We start from the raw sequence: 18,574 nt of genomic DNA, 5'->3' as shown, positions 1-18,574 counted from the left end.
GGAAAAGAGTTAAATACGTCTTCAGACAACACAGAGTTAATTTGTGGCACTCAGTGTCCACTAATTGTGATTTCTCTCGAAGGGGAATGAGACAGATTCATGGAGGGCAATTTCCTCCCATTAATTTTAATATTCATATCTCACCTTCCTTCCATAAGAGGAGCTCAAGGTGGCTCAAAATAGGAAAGGTAGACAAACCTAGGCAGAGCGATTCAACCTGGGGAATCAAGGGGGCCTCTCCACCTCCTGGGGCAGCAGAGCTCTGAGAACCAGTTCCGAGGGCCCACAAATCATGGGAAGATCTGGCTTCTCTGCCCATGCTTATTGGGGCATCTGTTGGGCCACTGTTGGAAACCGGATGCTGGAGGAGGGGTGGCAGGCTGTGGACTGGCACCCCCAGGAACTTTGGGGTGGGTCTTGGGGCAGATGCGATGTCACGTTTTTGTTGCATCTGGCTGAAAATCTGGTTGTGAAGCAAGCATGCCAAGAGATGCTGTGAAAACCCATTCATATGACCCTCGAGTCTCCAGATGTGCTCAAGTAAGAATGTTTAAAAATATGTTGAGTGTACACAGGGAGGGTAATGTTTCAACTACCCTGGGAAGGGGGGGTGCGCGAAGCAGGGAAGAAACAAGCAAACACCCCTCCTTCCTCCTTTGTCTCAGGAACAGGCAGTGAAGAGATGCTGTTGAGCCATCGTCTTCTCAGAGGTGTGGAAACGGCTGCTGCACCTCCAGTCCAGGTAGGAGAGATGCGCAGGGGGCAGCCTGAGTCCCTCCTCCTTTCTCAGGGGGGCTTTTGCGCCTGCAGTTTCTACAATGCATCTGGGCGAGAGATCCTCTGAACACTGTTCCCCTTACCCACACCGTACCTTCCCAGACTACTCCCTTCCCGTGTGCAGTCTCTGATGAGAGAATCTGCCTTTTCTTCCAGTGTCCCTTTGCCTTTGAGGAGGTGTCCGTCTATTTCACTGAGGCAGAGTGGGCCCTGCTGGAGCCGGGACAAAGAGCTCTGTACAGGGAAGTCATGCTGGAGAACTGTGGGAATGTGGCCTTTCTGGGTAAGGAACTTTCATAGGTGCCAGAGGTGCATATTGATGCCACTGAGATGAGCCAGTTTGGTGTAGGGGTTAAATGCATGGACTCTAATCTGGGAGAACCGGATATTGATTCCCCACTCCTCCACTTGCAGCTGCTGGATGACCTTGGGCAAGCCATAGTTCTGTCGGAGCTGTCCTTGAAAAGAGCAGTCTTTGTCAGAGCTCTCTCAGCCCCACCTACCTCACAGGGTGTCTGTAAGCCGCTCTGAGACTCTGAGTGAAGGGTGGTGTATAAATCCAATCTCTTCTTCTCTTCAAAATATTGAATAGCGATACATCATTTTGAGGCCTTCCCCCCTACTTGGGGAGGGGCTGTGACTCACTGTCAGAGGATCTGCTTGGCATGCAGACGGTCCCAGGTTCGATCCCCAGCATCTCCAGTTAAAAGGATTATTGAGCAGGAGGCGATGTGAAAGACCTCCGCCTGAGACCCTGGTGAGCCACTGGTGGACTGAGTAGACAAGACTGACTTCAGAGCACCAAAGGTCTGATTCAGTACGAGGCAGCTTCCTGTGTTCATGTGTGTGGACGTTCCCAGGAGCAACTGAGGCCAGTATTGTGGCCATCACCCAAGCCAGAAGCACAGGGGATGAGAGGCCCTCAGAAAGACTCTGGAAGAGTCCAGATTTCCTCCTTTTTTTGTTGCCAATTTTTACCACACACCCTTCCCCCCTGGAGGGGATTACGAACATTCGCTATGTCTGTGTCGTGGAAATCATCCTGTCACGAACCCAAGCCTGAGTCCCCCTCGGGTCACCACTCTTTGTACCTGAGCAGGACCCAGTCCAGTGGGTTCACGAGGAGCGTGCACACAAGTAAAGCACACCCCTTTAAAAAATATATCAAAGTTTATTAAGGGTTTTAAAATAAGACAGCACTAAACAGGACAGTTCCTGCACCTCAGCAACAGAAAAACAAGAAAAGCTAACTGTTCTATCTAAGACATGAAACACTAGGTATTAGATGGCACCTCTTGTTGCAGCATAAGTATTCCAGCTGTAGCCTAAGTTACTCTACAGGAAACTATTCATCGTGATGAAGCAAGGAAATATCGAGGCATATTAGCAAGGCATGAGGATAAAGTTAGCATGGCTTCCCTCTGGTCTACCGGTATTATACTTTTTACCTCTCTCTATGGTCAGGCTGTGGAAGGTCGGTAGTTCAGCAGTTCGAGACCCGAGTGTGCCGCATGACGGAGTGAGCTCCCGTCTCTAGTTCCAGCTCCTGCCAACCTAGCAGTTCGAAAGCAAGAAATTGCAAGTAGAAAAATAGGTACCACTTAGGTGGGAAGGTAACAGCATTCTGTGCGCCTTGGTGTTTAGTCATGCCAGCCAAATAGCCACGGAAACGTCTTCAGACAGAGCTGGATCTTCGGCTTGGAAACGGAGATGAGCACCGCAACCCTAGAGTTGGACTTGACTGGCTTTTGAGCAAGGGAACCTTTACCTTTTAAGGTCAGGTGATCCTAATGACGCAATCAACAGTCCTCCTTGAGGGAATTTTCCAGAGGCTGTCAGCACCCCCCTAATTTGGTGTAGTGGCTAAGAGTGCAGACTCTGATCTGGGAGAACCAGGTTTGATTCCCCACTCTTCCATCTGCAGCTGCTGGTGTGACCTTGGGTCAGTCACAAGTTCTTTAAGAGCTGTTCTCTTAAGAGTAGTCCTCGAAAGAGTTCTCTCAGCCCCACCAACCTCACGGTGTGTCTCTTGTAGGGAAGGGAAAGGAGACTGTAAACCACTCTGAGGCTCCGAGTGAAGGGTGAGGTATAAATTCAATCTCCTCTTCTTCTAATTTCCTCTCAACTCATAGTTCCATAACTGAATATAGGTTCTCACAATTAACTGATTACCACATGGAGTCTGGCCTTGGAAAAGATAAGGATGTTAGCTGCAGGGAGACTCATATGACGAACACCAGAGAGTTGGACCAGGATCCTTAATAATGACATTAACCCTTGGTGGAACTAGGGTGCTCCGCCTCATCGGGTGGGATTGTGGGCTTTGATCTTGACCATGGTTCCATCCTTCCAGAAGAATTTTTAACCTTGGATTTATTTCCTTCCCCACATAAGAATGATCTCTCCCTCCCTCCCTTCCTTCCTTCCTCCCTCCGTCCCTCCCTCTCTCTCTCTCTCCCCCCCTCTTCCTCTGCGAAACAAGCCAGGAGTATAACAGAGACTTTGGTGGAGACAGGCAATGGCCTTGCATCCGAAGAAAGGCTGGAGAATTTCTCAAGAGGATCCCAAGAGGAGATTTCCTTCCTGTATGAGCTGGCTGAGAGTGAGTATCCTTCAGGGTTATGTCAAGGGAACAGGCAAGGAATACCATGGAGGGTTTCTGAGTCATTTCTGAGCCACATTTGGTTTGGAACCATCATGCAGCCTACTGGGTAAGGAAGGGAGGGCATGAAATCTGGTGGCTCAGAAACTCCTTCTGGGCAAGAGCTCAGCTGTGGCTCTTGAGTGGGTGAGGTATCCTTAAATATTAGATATAATGGGGAAAGGTTAGGTGGTTAGGATCAGCCAAGCTCAACGAGGCTAAAGGATCATCAGTCCTTTCCTATGGCAGTCACAAAGATGACTTTGGACCTTATCAGCCATCCCAGGTACTAACAAGATCTCTCTCTTCATTCCAGCAGAGGATGAGCAGAGGAATGAGGAGGGTGCGGAACTTCATCAGCACATGCCAGATAGAGTTAAAAATGAAGACTTGAAAGAAAAGGTCAGGAACAGAGGCAGACCTAAGAAAAAGAACGGTGGCCACAAGGTTGAGAAGAGAGATCAAAGAAAGTGTAGTGTACATTTTCCAAAGCGTGGGATAATGAAGGGAAGAAAATCCATTCAGTGTGGAAAGTACTTCAGAAATAGATCACAGCTCCTTGTGCACCAAAGAATACACCACAGAAGTGAGAAACCTTTTGAATGCTCAGATAGTGGAAGGACATTCAGTGAGAGGGGGAATCTTCAGCAGCATCGGAGAACTCACACACAGGAGAAACCCTTTGAATGCTCAGAGTGTGGAACGAAATGCAGTTGTAGTGGCGCTCTTCAACGGCACCAAACAATCCACACAGGGGAGAAACCGTTTGAATGCTCAGTGTGCGGGAAGAGATTTGGTCGGAGTGGCCATCTTCAATGGCATCTTAGAACTCACACAGGAGAGAAACCTTTTGAATGTGCAGAGTGTGGAAAGAGATTCAGTGGGAGTGGCGCTCTTCAATACCATCAAAGAATCCACACTGATGAGAAACCACTTCAATGCTCAGAGTGTGGAAAGACATTCAGGGGGAGTGGCAATCTTCAACGGCATCAGAGAACTCACACAGGGGAGAAACCTTTTGAATGCTCAGACTGTGGAAAGAGATTCAGTGGGAGTGGCGCTCTTCAATACCATCAAAGAATCCACACTGATGAGAAACCACTTCAATGCTCAGAGTGTGGAAAGACATTCAGGGGGAGTGGCAATCTTCAACGGCATCAGAGAACTCACACAGGGGAGAAACCTTTTGAATGCTCAGACTGTGGAAAGAGATTCAGTGGGAGTGGCGCTCTTCAATACCATCAAAGAATCCACACTGATGAGAAACCACTTCAATGCTCAGAGTGTGGAAAGACATTCAGGGGGAGTGGCAATCTTCAACGGCATCAGAGAACTCACACAGGGGAGAAACCGCATGAATGCTTAGAGTGTGGAAAGAGATTTAGTGGGAGTGGCAGTCTTCAGTGGCATCTTAGAACTCACACAGGGGAGAAGCCGTATGGATGCTCAGAGTGTGGAAAGACATTCAGGGGGAGTGGCAATCTTCAACGGCATCAGAGAACGCACACAGGGGAGAAACCGCATGAATGCTTAGAGTGTGGAAAGAGATTCAGTCAGAGTGGCGCTCTTCAATACCATCAGAGAACCCACACAGGTGAGAAGCCGCATGGATGCTCAGAGTGTGGAAAGACATTCAGGGGGAGTGGCAATCTTCAACGGCATCAGAGAACGCACACAGGGGAGAAACCGCATGAATGCTTAGAGTGTGGAAAGAGATTCAGTCAGAGTGGCGCTCTTCAATACCATCAGAGAACCCACACAGGTGAGAAGCCGCATGGATGCTCAGAGTGTGGAAAGACATTCAGGGGGAGTGGCAATCTTCAACGGCATCAGAGAACGCACACAGGGGAGAAACCGCATGAATGCTTAGAGTGTGGAAAGAGATTCAGTCAGAGTGGCGCTCTTCAATACCATCAGAGAACCCACACAGGTGAGAAGCCGCATGGATGCTCAGAGTGTGGAAAGAGATTCAGTCAACATGGCCATCTTCAAAAGCATCAGAGAACTCACACAGGGGAGAAACCTTTTGAATGCTCACGCATCAGAGAACCCACACAGGAGAAAGCTTTTGAATGCTAAAGTGTGGAAGGAGATTTACTGTGAAGGGCAATCTTCAAATTCACCTAAGAACTCACATAGAGGAGAAATCTTTTGAGTTCTCAGAGTGTGGAAAGAGATTCAGTCGAAGCGACCATTTTCTTTCTTTTCTTTTTATTTGGCCCCCCGAAGGGGATTTTTTAATTGCATTTTTATATGGGCTACAAAACTACAATGAAAAAAAGGGAGGGGTACTACATTTAAGGAGAAAGAAAAGATAACCACTACTGACTAAAAACCCAAGAGAGGAGATCCTCAAATTGCTTACAAACAATGCCATCTCTTAAAACGCTACATTTTATGAACTTAGTCAGACTTGCTTTTATACCTTTAAATCTTAAATTTAATTGTTGTGAAAAGACCCCTCAGCATCTCAATATTAAAAACATTATTATCAAAGACACAATTCAGAGTCCTTCAATTCTTATTTTTTTCCTTATCTTCTCTTCTGCTGTTTATAAGGGCTTTTAGGAGCCGCTGCCCCCTTCTCAGACAGAGAGTCCTCTCCAGAAGACCCCGAGTCCAGCTCACCACTGGACTTACTGTCCTTTTCCTCTTTATCCCTCTCCTCTGGCTCACCCAGCTGGACTCTCAGAAGATCCTGAGCTTTGGAAACAGAGTCAGTCTTTTCTTCTTTATCCTGAAGTTTGAAGGTTACGCCCTCTGGATATAACCACCTGTAACTGATTGCATTGGTTTGAAGAAAAAGAATTAAATCTTTGTATTTCTTTCTCTGTTGTCTTAGTTCAAATGGGATATCTTTCAGAATTCGAATGGTACTGTCCCCAATTTTCAAGAGTGTCCCCGCCGTCGCTCTTAGGATACAATCCCTCACGTGTCTCTTCGAGAATCTCATTACAATTTCTCCAGGCAGATTATTCTTCTTTATGTATATAGAGTAGGCCCTGTAGACCACATCTATTTCGCTCATAAGATGAAGTGACCATTTTCAATGGCATCACAGAACCCACACAGGGGAGAAATCTGTTGAATGCTGAGTGTGTGGAAACAGATTCAGGTTAAGTGGCAGTCTTAGGCAGCATCTGACAACCCACAGAGGCGTCTCTTTCCTTTCCCTATTGCTGAGCCTGCTGCTCTACTTCCAGACAGTGGACCTGCAAGCCCGGGTGGTGCATTTGGAGGCGGACGGATCCACACCGTTCCCTGCTTGGCTCTCCACAGACCAAATGGAGATGGCTATTTTGGGAATGGTGGACCAAATGCTGGCTGAGGTCGGTGCTCTTTCGTTTTCACCATATGCTCGTTGACCTCTTGCTTTCCTCCTGCAAAGCCAGGTTCCCCGTGGAAATTGGCTCTCCTAAGCAAAGGATAGATATCTGGAGTCGTCTCTGGGGTGGCCAAACGCATTATAGGACATCTCTCTGGTCTTCTTCTTTTAGACAGTTCGCTTTAAGGGTAGAGTTGCTGTTTCAGAGACGAGTCTGTATGTCAACAACAAGTAGATAAACTAGAGAAAACTATAGTGACTTCAAGCACCGTTTTGTATGTAAGCATCCTGATGCCAGCCTTACCTCCCTGGACATCAGCTAAATGAGATTTCTGTCTCAGTTGCAGGGGCGAGTCAGATCCTTTACATCTTTATTTACTTGCGTGTTTTTCATAGTAGTTCGGTAGTAAGTGGTAGTGCGCGGATTGATAGGAGGGGGACAACCGGAAGTAGTGTGGGGCGTCATTTGGAAGGAATGACTCTTTGGGAGATAGATAACATGAGGACTTGTTTGCACAGAAACAAAATATGGTGCTTCCGTCATGGCAGGTAATGGGAAAAGAGGATCAGGCAAGGGTTGCAGGGCATCTTGATTCCTCTTTGTTCACTGCAAAGTGTAGGAGAAACTGGCCAAAGTTACTTCAGCCCAAGTTGTTTTTTTCCCATAGATGCTATGGGGGGGGGGATTATGGCAAAACACTGTGTTGGCAAGGATGTGTGAAAAAGAAAAGCAAACCTAACACAGCTGAGACCCCCCTGTCAAGTGATGCACATGACATTCGAGAGGCTGTTTACTGATGGGTGTGCAGCTCGTGCTTACTGTCCTTGATCTATAGACATGAAAGCCTGACATATGATGTTGAATTGTTGATATTTGCATGGAAGATCATTCTTGCCTATAAAAATGTGAGTAGTCTGGTCCTATGTGTGTTGACTCAGAAGTAAGTTCTACTGAGTTCAATTGTGGTTTATTCCCAAATAAAGGAAAACCGAGCTGCTGAGTGAATTTCATTTGATGTTTACTGGCATTGATGACTTAGATTGGTGCCGAGGCTCAAAATAAACATTCTCTGGTCCCAAGTAAGGTTCTTTTCTTAAACAGATTCCTAGTTTTGCTCATTAACTTTGTGGAAAGCCTGGGGAGGTAAGTGCTGCCAAAGTAGTAGTCGCTTTCCATGTAATTAATTTGTTTGCTGCGTCTCACACAGTCTTAACTGGAGTCATACATCAGACCAGCTCAAAACTGTATGAGGGGCGACTTTCTTTGTCCCTTTAAAACTGCTGTTCTAGAGACGAGGGAACATTCTGATCCTGAGAGCTACCGCATCAGCTCGTAATTGGATGGGTTGGGGGCTACTGACAGTGTGGTGTAGTGGTCAGAGTGTAGGTGTAGGATCTAGAAGTTGTTGTTGTTCAGTCGCACAGTCGAGTCCAGCTCTTCGTGACCCCATGGACCAGATCCTGCCAGGCCCTCCTGTCTTCCGCCGTCCTCTGAAGTTTGCTCAATTTCATGTCGTTGCATCTATGACACTGTCCAACCATCTCATCCTTTGCCGGCCCCGTCTTCTTTGACCTTCAATCTTTCCCACCATCAGGGTCTTCTCCAGTGAGTGCTCCCTTCTCATTGGGTGGCCAAAGTCTTTGAGCTTCAGTTTCATTAGCTGGCCTTCCAGGGAACAGTCAGGGTTGATTTCTTTTAGGATTGACTGATTTGATCTTCTTGCAGTCCAAGGGTCTAGAAGACCCAAGTTCAAATCCCCATACAATCTCTTTCTCATCCAGGTCTACCTCACAGGGTTGTTGTTGTGAGGACAAAAATGGAGGAGAAGAGAGCAAACACCCTGAAATCCTTGGGGGAAGGATGGGATAAATATATTCTGAATACCTAAATACTCCAGCACAAGAACAGAAAACATGGGGCTGTGCTGTCGATTCAACCATTATGCACCAGCATCACAGGTAAATGCGCTGGCACAAATCTTTAGGATTTTGAGTGAGAATAAGCATCAGCAAAGAGCAAGCTGCATACCAGTGCATTTGTGAGGTGCCACTGGGAACCTGGTTGCGGTGCAATCCTGTGCAGAGTTACTCCAGTCTGAAATCAATGGGCATAGATTGGAGTAACTCTGCATAGGACTTCACTCTGAGACTGACAAAGTGGGATTCTTATGCTGCCCGTTCCTGGATATTCTCACTGCTGTATGCCAGCTGCTTGTCTCTTGCCTTGCTTAAGCCCATGCATGACTTTTTGCCCGGGATGCTTTATGACGCTTTAATTGAGATCTTTAATGACACAAGTCTACAAAAATCATCCACAAGTGATTCTCGAGTTGAAGTTAAGGCTCTTGCTGATGCAATTAGTAAGTTCAGGTTTGTGGCATCCCTTGTTACATGGTACGGCATCCTTTTTAAAATTAATCTGAGAAGCAAGCTACTACAAAATAAGGAAGCTGATTTAAATTTAGCTACAAGACAACTACATGTCACCACGAACTACCTTGTGGGCTGTAGGTGTGATGAGGTTTTTGAACCAGTTTTGGCAGATGGTACTGCGATTGCAAAAGAGCTAGAAACACTACCAAACTTTGAGATAGAACAAAGACAAAGGAGAAAGAAAAAGCAGTTTGAGTCTGAGGCCCCAGAAGAGGCACCACAAGATCCAAAGCAAACATTCAAAGTGAATTAGATGGGGTCCTACAATCAGCGGAAGAGAGTTTCGAACAACAACAACACTATAATTCCCTCTTTGGCTTCCTGTGTGATATATACAGTATTAACAAACAATGCACTGAAGATGTATGTAAGGCCTGCAAGAATTTGGAACAAGCATTAATGCACGATGGAAACAAAGATATTGATGCTCAAGATCTGTGTTGTGAACTGCAAGCAGTAGCTCGAAGACTTCCAAAGTCTGTGCCACCAGGCTTTCGGTTTTGGCGAATCACGGGCGCGTTTCATTGCGCTCTGATGAACGCAACCTGTGACCGTAGCAGCTGGGAGGGGTACTGGATGATTCCAGTCCCCCCAGGGCCCTTGCAGGGGGCCTGTAGCCTGGGGTGTGAGAGATGCCGCTCCCGAGGCCATGGCCGAGGGATTGGGGCTCCTCTTTGCCCCATCAGGTCCTACCGTTGTGAAACCAGCAATGGTGACAGAAACGCACACTGGGACAGGCGAACAGGAGATCAAGCGCTGTAATGGTCTCCCTACCTTACTGAAGCAAGCTGCTGATGAAGAGTGAGTCCATATGCTTTTAATCCAGACAAAAATCTAAGCAGACAGCTTCCCCCAACCCCTTAAATTCAAAAGCGGAGGGAATTGAGCTGGTCTCATCCCAGGAGGAAAAAGCAGCTACTGTAAGCAGTGGAGGGGGGGAAGCTGATTGAAAAGCATTGTTTAGCACAAATAGAGTGCTGACTGGTTAAAAAGCGTGATTGAATAAACCTACAGAGACTTTTGAGCTTTCTCTTAATGTAAACAATCCTGCATCGGACTGAAAAAATGGCGCCAAAAGTAAGACCTTCTCCTTCATGAACTGCCAGCTCAACAGCATTGGCTTCCAAACAGGAAGTAACCATAGACTTTCCAAGCATGTTAACCGCTGCACTGTGCCCTCTACTGAACCAGATGACACATCTTAATAACTTTGAGACTCTCCAAAAACAACTAAAAAAAGTCAATATAAAAACAGAAAATACAGCAAAGTCAGTGAGAAAAGTCAATGCTAAGACAAAAGCGTTGAAACAGAGGCCGGATGCAGTGGAAAAAGTCTCTCATAAACAACAGCTGTTACAACTACAAATGGAAAAATCATCATTTATCCTAAGATTTCACGGTATTCTGGAACAAAAGGGGAAACCGCAAGGAGATTTTAAGCAATGCCTTGGTACTGGTAATAGACCTTAAAGCAGAATTTATACAAAGCGAAATGAATGTAGTCTACCAGACTTATCCAGACTACATCAAGAAAAATAAGCTACCTAGTGAAATATTTGTGAAGTTCTCCGAAAGATCTATCAGAGATGCTATACTCAAAGCAACTAATGGGATTACTCTAAAAATCAAAGGTGAATAAATAAGAATTTTAAAAGACATTCCATTTGAGATAAGAAAGTCGAGACAACAATACAAAAAATTGACAACATTTCTACAGAAAAATTCCACTCCCTACAGATGGATTTTGCCAATGGGTCTTATCTTCAACTTCAAAGAGAAAAAAGAAAAAAGTGTTAGAAAAGCTAAAGCATTTTTGGAGCAGCATCAAAAAACAGAGAAAGAAGGAAAAGTGGAGAACAACAATGCAGAAGAAGAGTACAGCGGAACTGGATCAGGAAACATCTCTACAGCGGGCAGCTCCTCAGGAGAAGACTCTGAATCTGATTTGGGTAAAGCTGCCCCCAAACTCCTTTAAATCAGATGGAACTATGATAAAGCCTAAAGGGGAAAAGAACTAAAAATGAATTAACCCTGAAAGTTTAATAATAATTAGCTTAATATACCAGAATACACTTTATTGGCTAATATTGTTTGTACTGGAATATATCTGAATCAGCTAATCTCACTCTTCATCATGTAGAATGTTAAAGCTAAGGGAAATTTTGGAAGAAGTAATTCTTTATCGTATTAGATCCCTAACTGTATTTTATAATTCGCTTTCCCACGTTGCCTGCCCTTTGTAGTATGTAGTGAAAATGTAATAATTTTTTTTTAAAAAGTCTATGCCACCACAAAGAGTACTTCATACGTCAACAAAAACTCCAGGATAGTGTGCCTAATGTTTCTGTTGCTCTAAGGATCCTTCTCACACTTCCAATGTCAGTCGCAAGTGGTGAACGCGGCTTCTCAAAACTCGAACTTATAAAAACACACATATGCTCGACAATGCTGCAAAAGAGACTACTTGGTTTGGCAGCTATCTCAATTGAACATGCTGAAGCATCAGCGCTTGACCTGAAGGAACTGGTGACAACATTTGCTAAAGAAAAGACACGCAAAATGAGATTCTGATGTGCTTGAAATGGACAAATTAAAGAGGCTTAAATTTCAACATCACAATTTACAGAATTTTTCAAAATGCTTTGTGATTTGTGTTTTTCTGTTTGACAGAGAAAATCAGAGATTGTATTACTTGTTCTCACAATTGAAAAAAAAAAGAAATTAGCCATTTCAAATTCTGTGTTTTTTATTCTTCCTAAAAGGCATTTATGTTTGAAAATTGGTGGGGGCCGGGGGGGGGGGGGGCAGAAGGTAGACTCGCCTACTGTGCAAAAAAAAAAAAACTGGTACTGGCCCTGAGTGGCAGGCAGCCAGTTCAATTGCCTGCTAGATTACATGGATACCTATGTAATGGCCCTGGTACATAAACCAACTAAGGAATTTGGTGCTAGAAAGTCTCCAGGCGATATCCCAGAATGCCTTACAGAAGGGCGACCTGGGCGGACCGGGTCAAGGGGGTGGAGGGAGTGATGTAAAGTGGGTGGAGGCAGGGAGTTAAGAAAACTTCCTTGCATGGGGAAGTTGGTCTCTCTTGCTTGGAATCCTGCACTGGGGACAACTCTGAGTTCTGGTCTGCAGCAAGCAAGCAGCCATCGTTTTCTGAATCGCCTGGAGGCTTCCTAGCACCATATTCCTCCCTTGGTTTTGCTACCAAGAGGACCATTAGCGTATGGATAGATCTAATCTAGCAGGCCATGCAACTGGCTCCCTGCCACTTCCAGAGAGAGTGGGGGAAACCCACACTTTTAAAACTTGGGTGGGGGTATCTCCACAAGGGGAACTGTCTAGACCAAAGGACAACCCCTCTCTCATTCTCAGGCGCTGACCCTCAGCCGCCTGAGCTCTCAGGAAGTCTCACCGGGTCCTGGTCCCTCGTTAAGGTTCCTTTGCTTCTAGGTCCCCTTTGAGGATGTACATGGATGTTCAGCAAGCACTCCTGACGCAGCGAATAAAAGAAAATCTCTCTGCATTTATTCAAATTGTTCAAGTGAAGGAGAGTGTTTGCTAGGCAGAAACCACTCGGAATCACAGGATTAACAGCACAACAGTAATACTTCACTTATGCTGGGCGGCACCCTGGGCTCTGAAGCTCCGGCTGCTTTACAGGCTCCCCTCGGTAAGGCACTCCAAAAGTTCCTTCTCTCACCCGTAGGCTTAAGGCACAGAGTCCATCCTGACAGAAGCAGTCCTTGACCTTCGGGTTGAAGCTCTCTCAAGCTTTATTCCGAGTCTTCTCCGACACCCTGCCGTGCCCTCAGGCAGCCCCTCCTCAAACTCTCCGGTATCTCCCTTTTTGTTAGCCCTATACTGTCAGCAAGCTGCCAAAAGTTCTTTCCTGATGTCCTATGTATGCGCATGCTCGCTTTCCTTTTCCTTTGTAGACGTGTTGATGCGCTTAATCGCTTGAATGCAGGAACATGTATATATCTCAAGGCCACAGGTGGTTCGCTGCTAGATAGTTGCTTAGGCAATCTCTTGGCAAGACCGTGGGAAGTAAGTTGTTATGCAGACTAGAAGTGTTTCGCTCCCAGGCCCGAGGGCGCGCGCGGGAAACCCCGCAATTGGGCCTCAGCTGTTTGAATGTAGTAAAACATGCCATGCTCTTTGAATATCTCTCATACCTAACAGTGATTCTGTACATGCACCTATAGCTTCAAATAAAGTAACCCCTTTCTACAAGAGTGTACTGTCTTGATGCTGTGGGAGGCCTGACATATACCCCCCCCCCTTAGCTAATCAGTGCATAGTTGCATAGTTAGTTAGTTCCCTTTGCACTCTGGCAGCCAGATAAAGAACATCTTCTGCCAGCTGTCAAGGCCACCAGGTGCCTTTAATTAATGCTTGGCCCAAACAGGCTGCACCGACCTGTGAGAACTTACAGGTTGATATCACTTAAAGGAAGCCTCAATGTATATAGGTCTTCATCCTTACAGGAACACTGGATAAAATGCATGGCATGTTAGACAGCTGATTGGCAAGAATGATTTCCCCGGGACTCCTTTTTGGGCCTCCCGATGACCACCGTGGCTGAGATTTTATTTATTTTTTATTTACAAGATGCAGATCCCGCCTCTCTGCCCCCCCCCACGAGGTCCACCAAGGCAGCTAACAAATTAAAGCAGGCTTCAAACGTATTTAAAGCTCCTGCCCCCTCTACAAAGATTTAAAAACCCTCTGTGACTTTACTTGTGAGCAAACCTTCCCAGGATCCAGCTGCACAGCTTTTCCATGCTGTTTCTTACCCAAAGCCCTTCCTGTTCTCTTTTGCAATTCAGAAGCAAATAGGGATGCCAGTCTCCAGGTGGGGCCTGGGGATCCCCCAGAATTGCAGCTCCCCCCCAAAGGAGAGAGATCACTTTCCCCTGGAGAAAATGGAGGCTTTAGAGCAGAGGTGGCCAAACTCGTTTAACAATACAAGAACTTGTGGGCACTCCATGAAATTGCTGAGCAGTCGGGTTAGAACGGATAAAAGGAAGGACTTCTTCACCCAAAGAGTGATTAACACATGGAATTCACTGCCACAGGAAGTGGTGGCGGCTACAAGCATGGACGGCTTTAAAAGGGAATTAGATAAGCATATGGAGCAGAGGTCCATCAGTGGCTATTAGCCACAAGGTATAGATAGGGGCTCTGGGGCAAGTGATGCTCTGTCTTCTTGGTGCTTGGGGGGGGTCAACAGTGGGAGGGCTTCTAATGTCCTGGCCCCACTGGTGGACCTCCTGATGGCACCTGGTATTTCTGGCCACTGTGTGATACAGAGTGTTGGAGTGGATGGGCCTTTGGCCTGATCCAACATTGGCATCTCTTATGTTCTTAACATAAGAGCCACACCGAATAAAGGTCAGATGTTTGAGACCCGCAAGCCATGAACAAAGGTTACACATTTTTAACTGGAAAATATACAGATTGGTTTCTTGTTAACATTAAATGAGTCTGCCAAAAATAATAACAAAAGTGGTAAAAGCAGATACTGATATTTGTTTGCTGTGTCCGCATTCACTTGCTGCAATAAGACATTAGCTGGTGATGAGTTTGAGCTATTTGACGGTTCTAGGCAGTCATCTCAACAGGAATGAACTGGTCTTGTACTGTGTCACCAAGTCAGAGTGACTAAGCAGTCTTTTTTTTTTTTTAATATATTTTTATTGAATTTTTCCCCGTTATATAATGTAACAGAATAAACAGTATAAGAAATTGCAAACGTGTCAACAGTAGAAAAATCTACAAAGTACAACTCAGGGAAACAGTATATCGCAATAAAGAAAATAACATTCCAAATATAACCCAAACTCCATTAATATTGCCATTCCTTATAGATACAAGTCTGACTAAAAATACTAAGGGTCTAAAACCGAAGCCATTCCATATACTGAGGGTTGTGGGGGAGTATATCATTCTCTACCATGTATTGAAGGAAAGTGAACCATGTTTTGACAAACATCGAATTTGTATTAGAGGCTGCGTGTTTTCTATCTTCATATGTCTCAGCAATCCTGTCCATTACAAAGTGATCCCAGCATTTGTTTCTCCACAATCCGATATCTGGTGGGTCTGGGGATTTCCACACCGTCGCCACCGACTGTCTTGCAGAAGCAAGTAGAATAGAAGTGAGATTAGAGATGTTCCCAAAGCAGTCTTTATCTGATTGGCTAATACGTGTATATAAGTGTTCATGCACTGTACAGTTATCTCCCTTCTGATGAACCTGTGTATTGCGAAGCATTCTGCCGGTGCGTATCATGATATAAATGCTTGTGTAAATAAATATGTAAATAGTTTTACACAAGACTGTTTGGACTGTTACTTCGCTGGATACTTCTAGCAACCCCAGTACCACTGGTGTGGGCAGGCACGCGACACTAACATGCTGATGATATTTAGCTTCCCCAGCTGCCCTGCCGGGAGCCGCACAATATGTGTGAAAGAACCGCATGCAGCTCCTGAGGCAAAGTTTGGCCACCCTTTAGAGCAGGGGTGTCAAACATGCGGCCCGGGGGCTGGATGAGGGCCCCCCCCCGGAGGGCTTCCATCAGGCCCGCAGTGGAACTGGCCGTCTCCTGCTTCCAGTTCTGCTGCTGCTGCTGCATCATAGCTTGCTTCGCCAGACTCTCTTAATCACTCAGCCATTTCACGTTTTAACCTGGGTCCTAGATCAGAACTCTTTGAGCATGAGATTTCTGTGGTGAATGTCAATAAATCAAAAGTAAATTTGCCAGCTACAGAGCTAATGTTTTAAGCATATTTTTATTTTAAGTTAAAAAAACCACGTGTTTGTGTCCTTTATAAAGTTTATATCTCCGCTACCTGGCGTTACCTTTTATGACACACATGGCCTGACCCAACAAGGTCTCATTTATGTCAGATTCAGCCCTCGTAACAAATGAGTTCAACCTGCTTTAGAGGATGGGCTTGGTGGCATTGTAACTCACTGAGGTCTCTATCCTCCCCAGGCTCCACCCCCAAATCTCCAGAAGTTTCCCAAACTGGAGGTGGCAACCCTAGTCAAGCAAACACCTCCCGCTAAAATGATTTTCAAGCAGTTTTAACTCTTAACCATTTTCAAGCAGAGGCTGGACGAACATCTTTCAGGTATGTTGTAGGGCTATCTTTCGGCTATGCTCCTGCAGAGTGCAGGGGGTTGGACTAGATGACCTACAAGGTCCCTTCCAACTCTAACATTCTATGATTCTATGATGATAGTTTCTGCTAATTTGCCTGAGGTAGATGTTAGGGTGACTGGCCAGTAACTTCCTGCTTCCCCTGTGGATCCCATTTTAAAAATTGGTGTCACATTTGCTACTCTCCAGTCTTCTGTTAGAGTGGCTGAATTTAGTTATAGGTTACATATACGGGTGAGTAGAGCAAGGATCTCATAACTGAGTTCCTTTAGAACTCTCGGGTGTGACAAGGCAATTGGTAAGACCTGTGAATAGCAGTGAATTAGCATACCGCACACTAAAAGTGTTTACAAACAGATGCAAGAACTGGACACCTTTAGCATGTGTAGTGAGATAAGACCCTGATATCTTTGTTAAGCCCTGGGGTTTCCATTGCCTTGAGTGTTGTAATAATTCCTGGAGATGTGAGGGATGGAGCCTGGAAAGGGTGAGGTTTTAGGAGGTGTGGGACCTCGGACAGGTACAAAGCCATAGACTCCACCCTCCAAAACAGCCATACCCTTCTGGGGAACCATCGTTGCCAATCTCCAGGTGAGGGCTGGAAATCTCTCAAAATTACAACTGTTCTTTAGGTAGCAGAGATCAGTTCCTCTGGAGAAAATGTTGGACTTAGTGTCATTATACCCTGCTGAGGTCGCCACAGCAAATTGACACTGAGTGTCCAAGACCGGGGCACCCACCCAGAGCCTCTTTCTAGATATTGTTGTATTTATTTCCACAACGGGCCTTTTTCCTAGTTAATATATATTATGTATGTGTGTGTGTGTGTGTCTATCTATCTATATAAATAACATCACAGCTCAGCAACAGAAAAACAAGAAAAGCTAACTGTTCTATCTAATGCATGAAATACTTGGTATTAGATGCCACCTCTTGTTGCAGTGTGATTATTCCATCTGTAGCCTAATTTACTCTACAGAAAACTATTCATCGTGATGAAGCAAGAAAATATCAAGGCCTACTAGCATGGCATGAGCATAAAGTTAGCATGGCTTCCCTCTGGTCTATACACGTATTATACTTCCTACTCAGGTGGTCCTAACAACCCAATCAAGGGTCCTCCTTGAGGGAATTTTCCAGAGACTGTCAGCACCCTCCCAATACCCCCTGCCTCCTGGTTTCACAACTGCATACAGATTCTCACTAGTAAACCAGTGACCACTTTCTGGACTCTGGCCTTGGAAAAGATAAGGATGTTATCTGCAGGAAGACTGGAAACACCTGCGAGTTGGACCAAGCTACTTGATAACCATGTTAACCCTTGGGGGAACTAAGTTGCTTTGCCTCACAGATCCACTCTTCTTACAATGGTTGGGATTGTGGGCTTTGATCTTGATCATGGTTCCGTCAATCCAGAAGAATTTTTACTCTTGAATTTCTTTCCTTCCCCACATAAGATTAATCTTCCTCTCCCTCCCTCCCTCTCCCTCTCTCTCAGAAGCCAGAAGTATAAGAGAGGCTTCAGTGGAGACAGACAACAGCCTCACATCTGAAGAAAGGCTGGAGAGTTTCTCAAGAGGATCCCAAGAGCATATTTCCTTCCCATATGAGCTGGCTGAGAGTGAGTATCCTTCACGGTTATGTCAACCGCACAGACAAAGAATAGCCATGGGGGACTTTGGATTCATTTCTGAGCAAGATTTGGTTTGGTACAATCATACAGCCCACAGGGTAAGGAAGAAGGGAGGCTTTCTGGGGGCCTGAAACCTGGTTCCTCAGAAACTCCTTTTGGACAAGAGCTCAGCTTTGAGTCTTGAGGGGGTGAGGTATTCTTAAATACTAGATATCCTGGGGAAAGGTGGTGGGGTGCTTAAGATCAGCCAGGCTGGAGGAGGCCAAAGGGCTGTCAGTAATTTCCTTCTGCAGTCCCATGGATGCCTTTAGACCTTACCAGCCCTCCCAGGTGCTAACCTGATCTCTGTCTTTATTCCAGCAGAGGATGATCAGACGAATGAAAAGGGTAAGGAACTTCATCAGCAAATGCCAGATGGAGTGAAAAATGAAGACTTGAAAGAAAACATCAGGAATCGAGGCAGAGCTAAGAGAAAGAAAGGTGGCCGTATGGTTGGGAAGAGAAATGGAAGAAACTGTAGTGAGCATTTTCCAAAGCACAGGATAACGAAGGCAAGTAAATCCATTCAGTACGGAAAGTACTTCGGA

General features: G+C 45.6%; 1 protein-coding gene across 1 annotated transcript in view; it reads left to right on the top strand.

The window, feature by feature from the left end:
- The window catches only part of LOC107119184 (zinc finger protein 345-like), a gene marked incomplete at its 3' end in the record, with an annotated part of 46,699 nt that extends 41,322 nt beyond the window's left edge, over positions 1-5,377 (top strand). The window contains exon 5 of the mRNA XM_015421640.1: positions 4,029-5,377. Coding sequence (XP_015277126.1) covers positions 4,029-5,377 — 1,349 coding nt within the window. The remainder of the gene's footprint in view (positions 1-4,028) is intronic.
- Positions 5,378-18,574: the final 13,197 nt, after the last annotated feature.

Source organism: Gekko japonicus, unplaced genomic scaffold (assembly GCF_001447785.1).
Source record: "Gekko japonicus isolate JY-2015 unplaced genomic scaffold, Gekko_japonicus_V1.1 scaffold2179, whole genome shotgun sequence".
Taxonomy (NCBI): Eukaryota; Metazoa; Chordata; class Lepidosauria; order Squamata; family Gekkonidae; genus Gekko; species Gekko japonicus.
The sequence above is the reverse complement of the archived record's forward strand: the minus strand, read 5'-3'. Positions and strand labels throughout refer to the sequence as shown.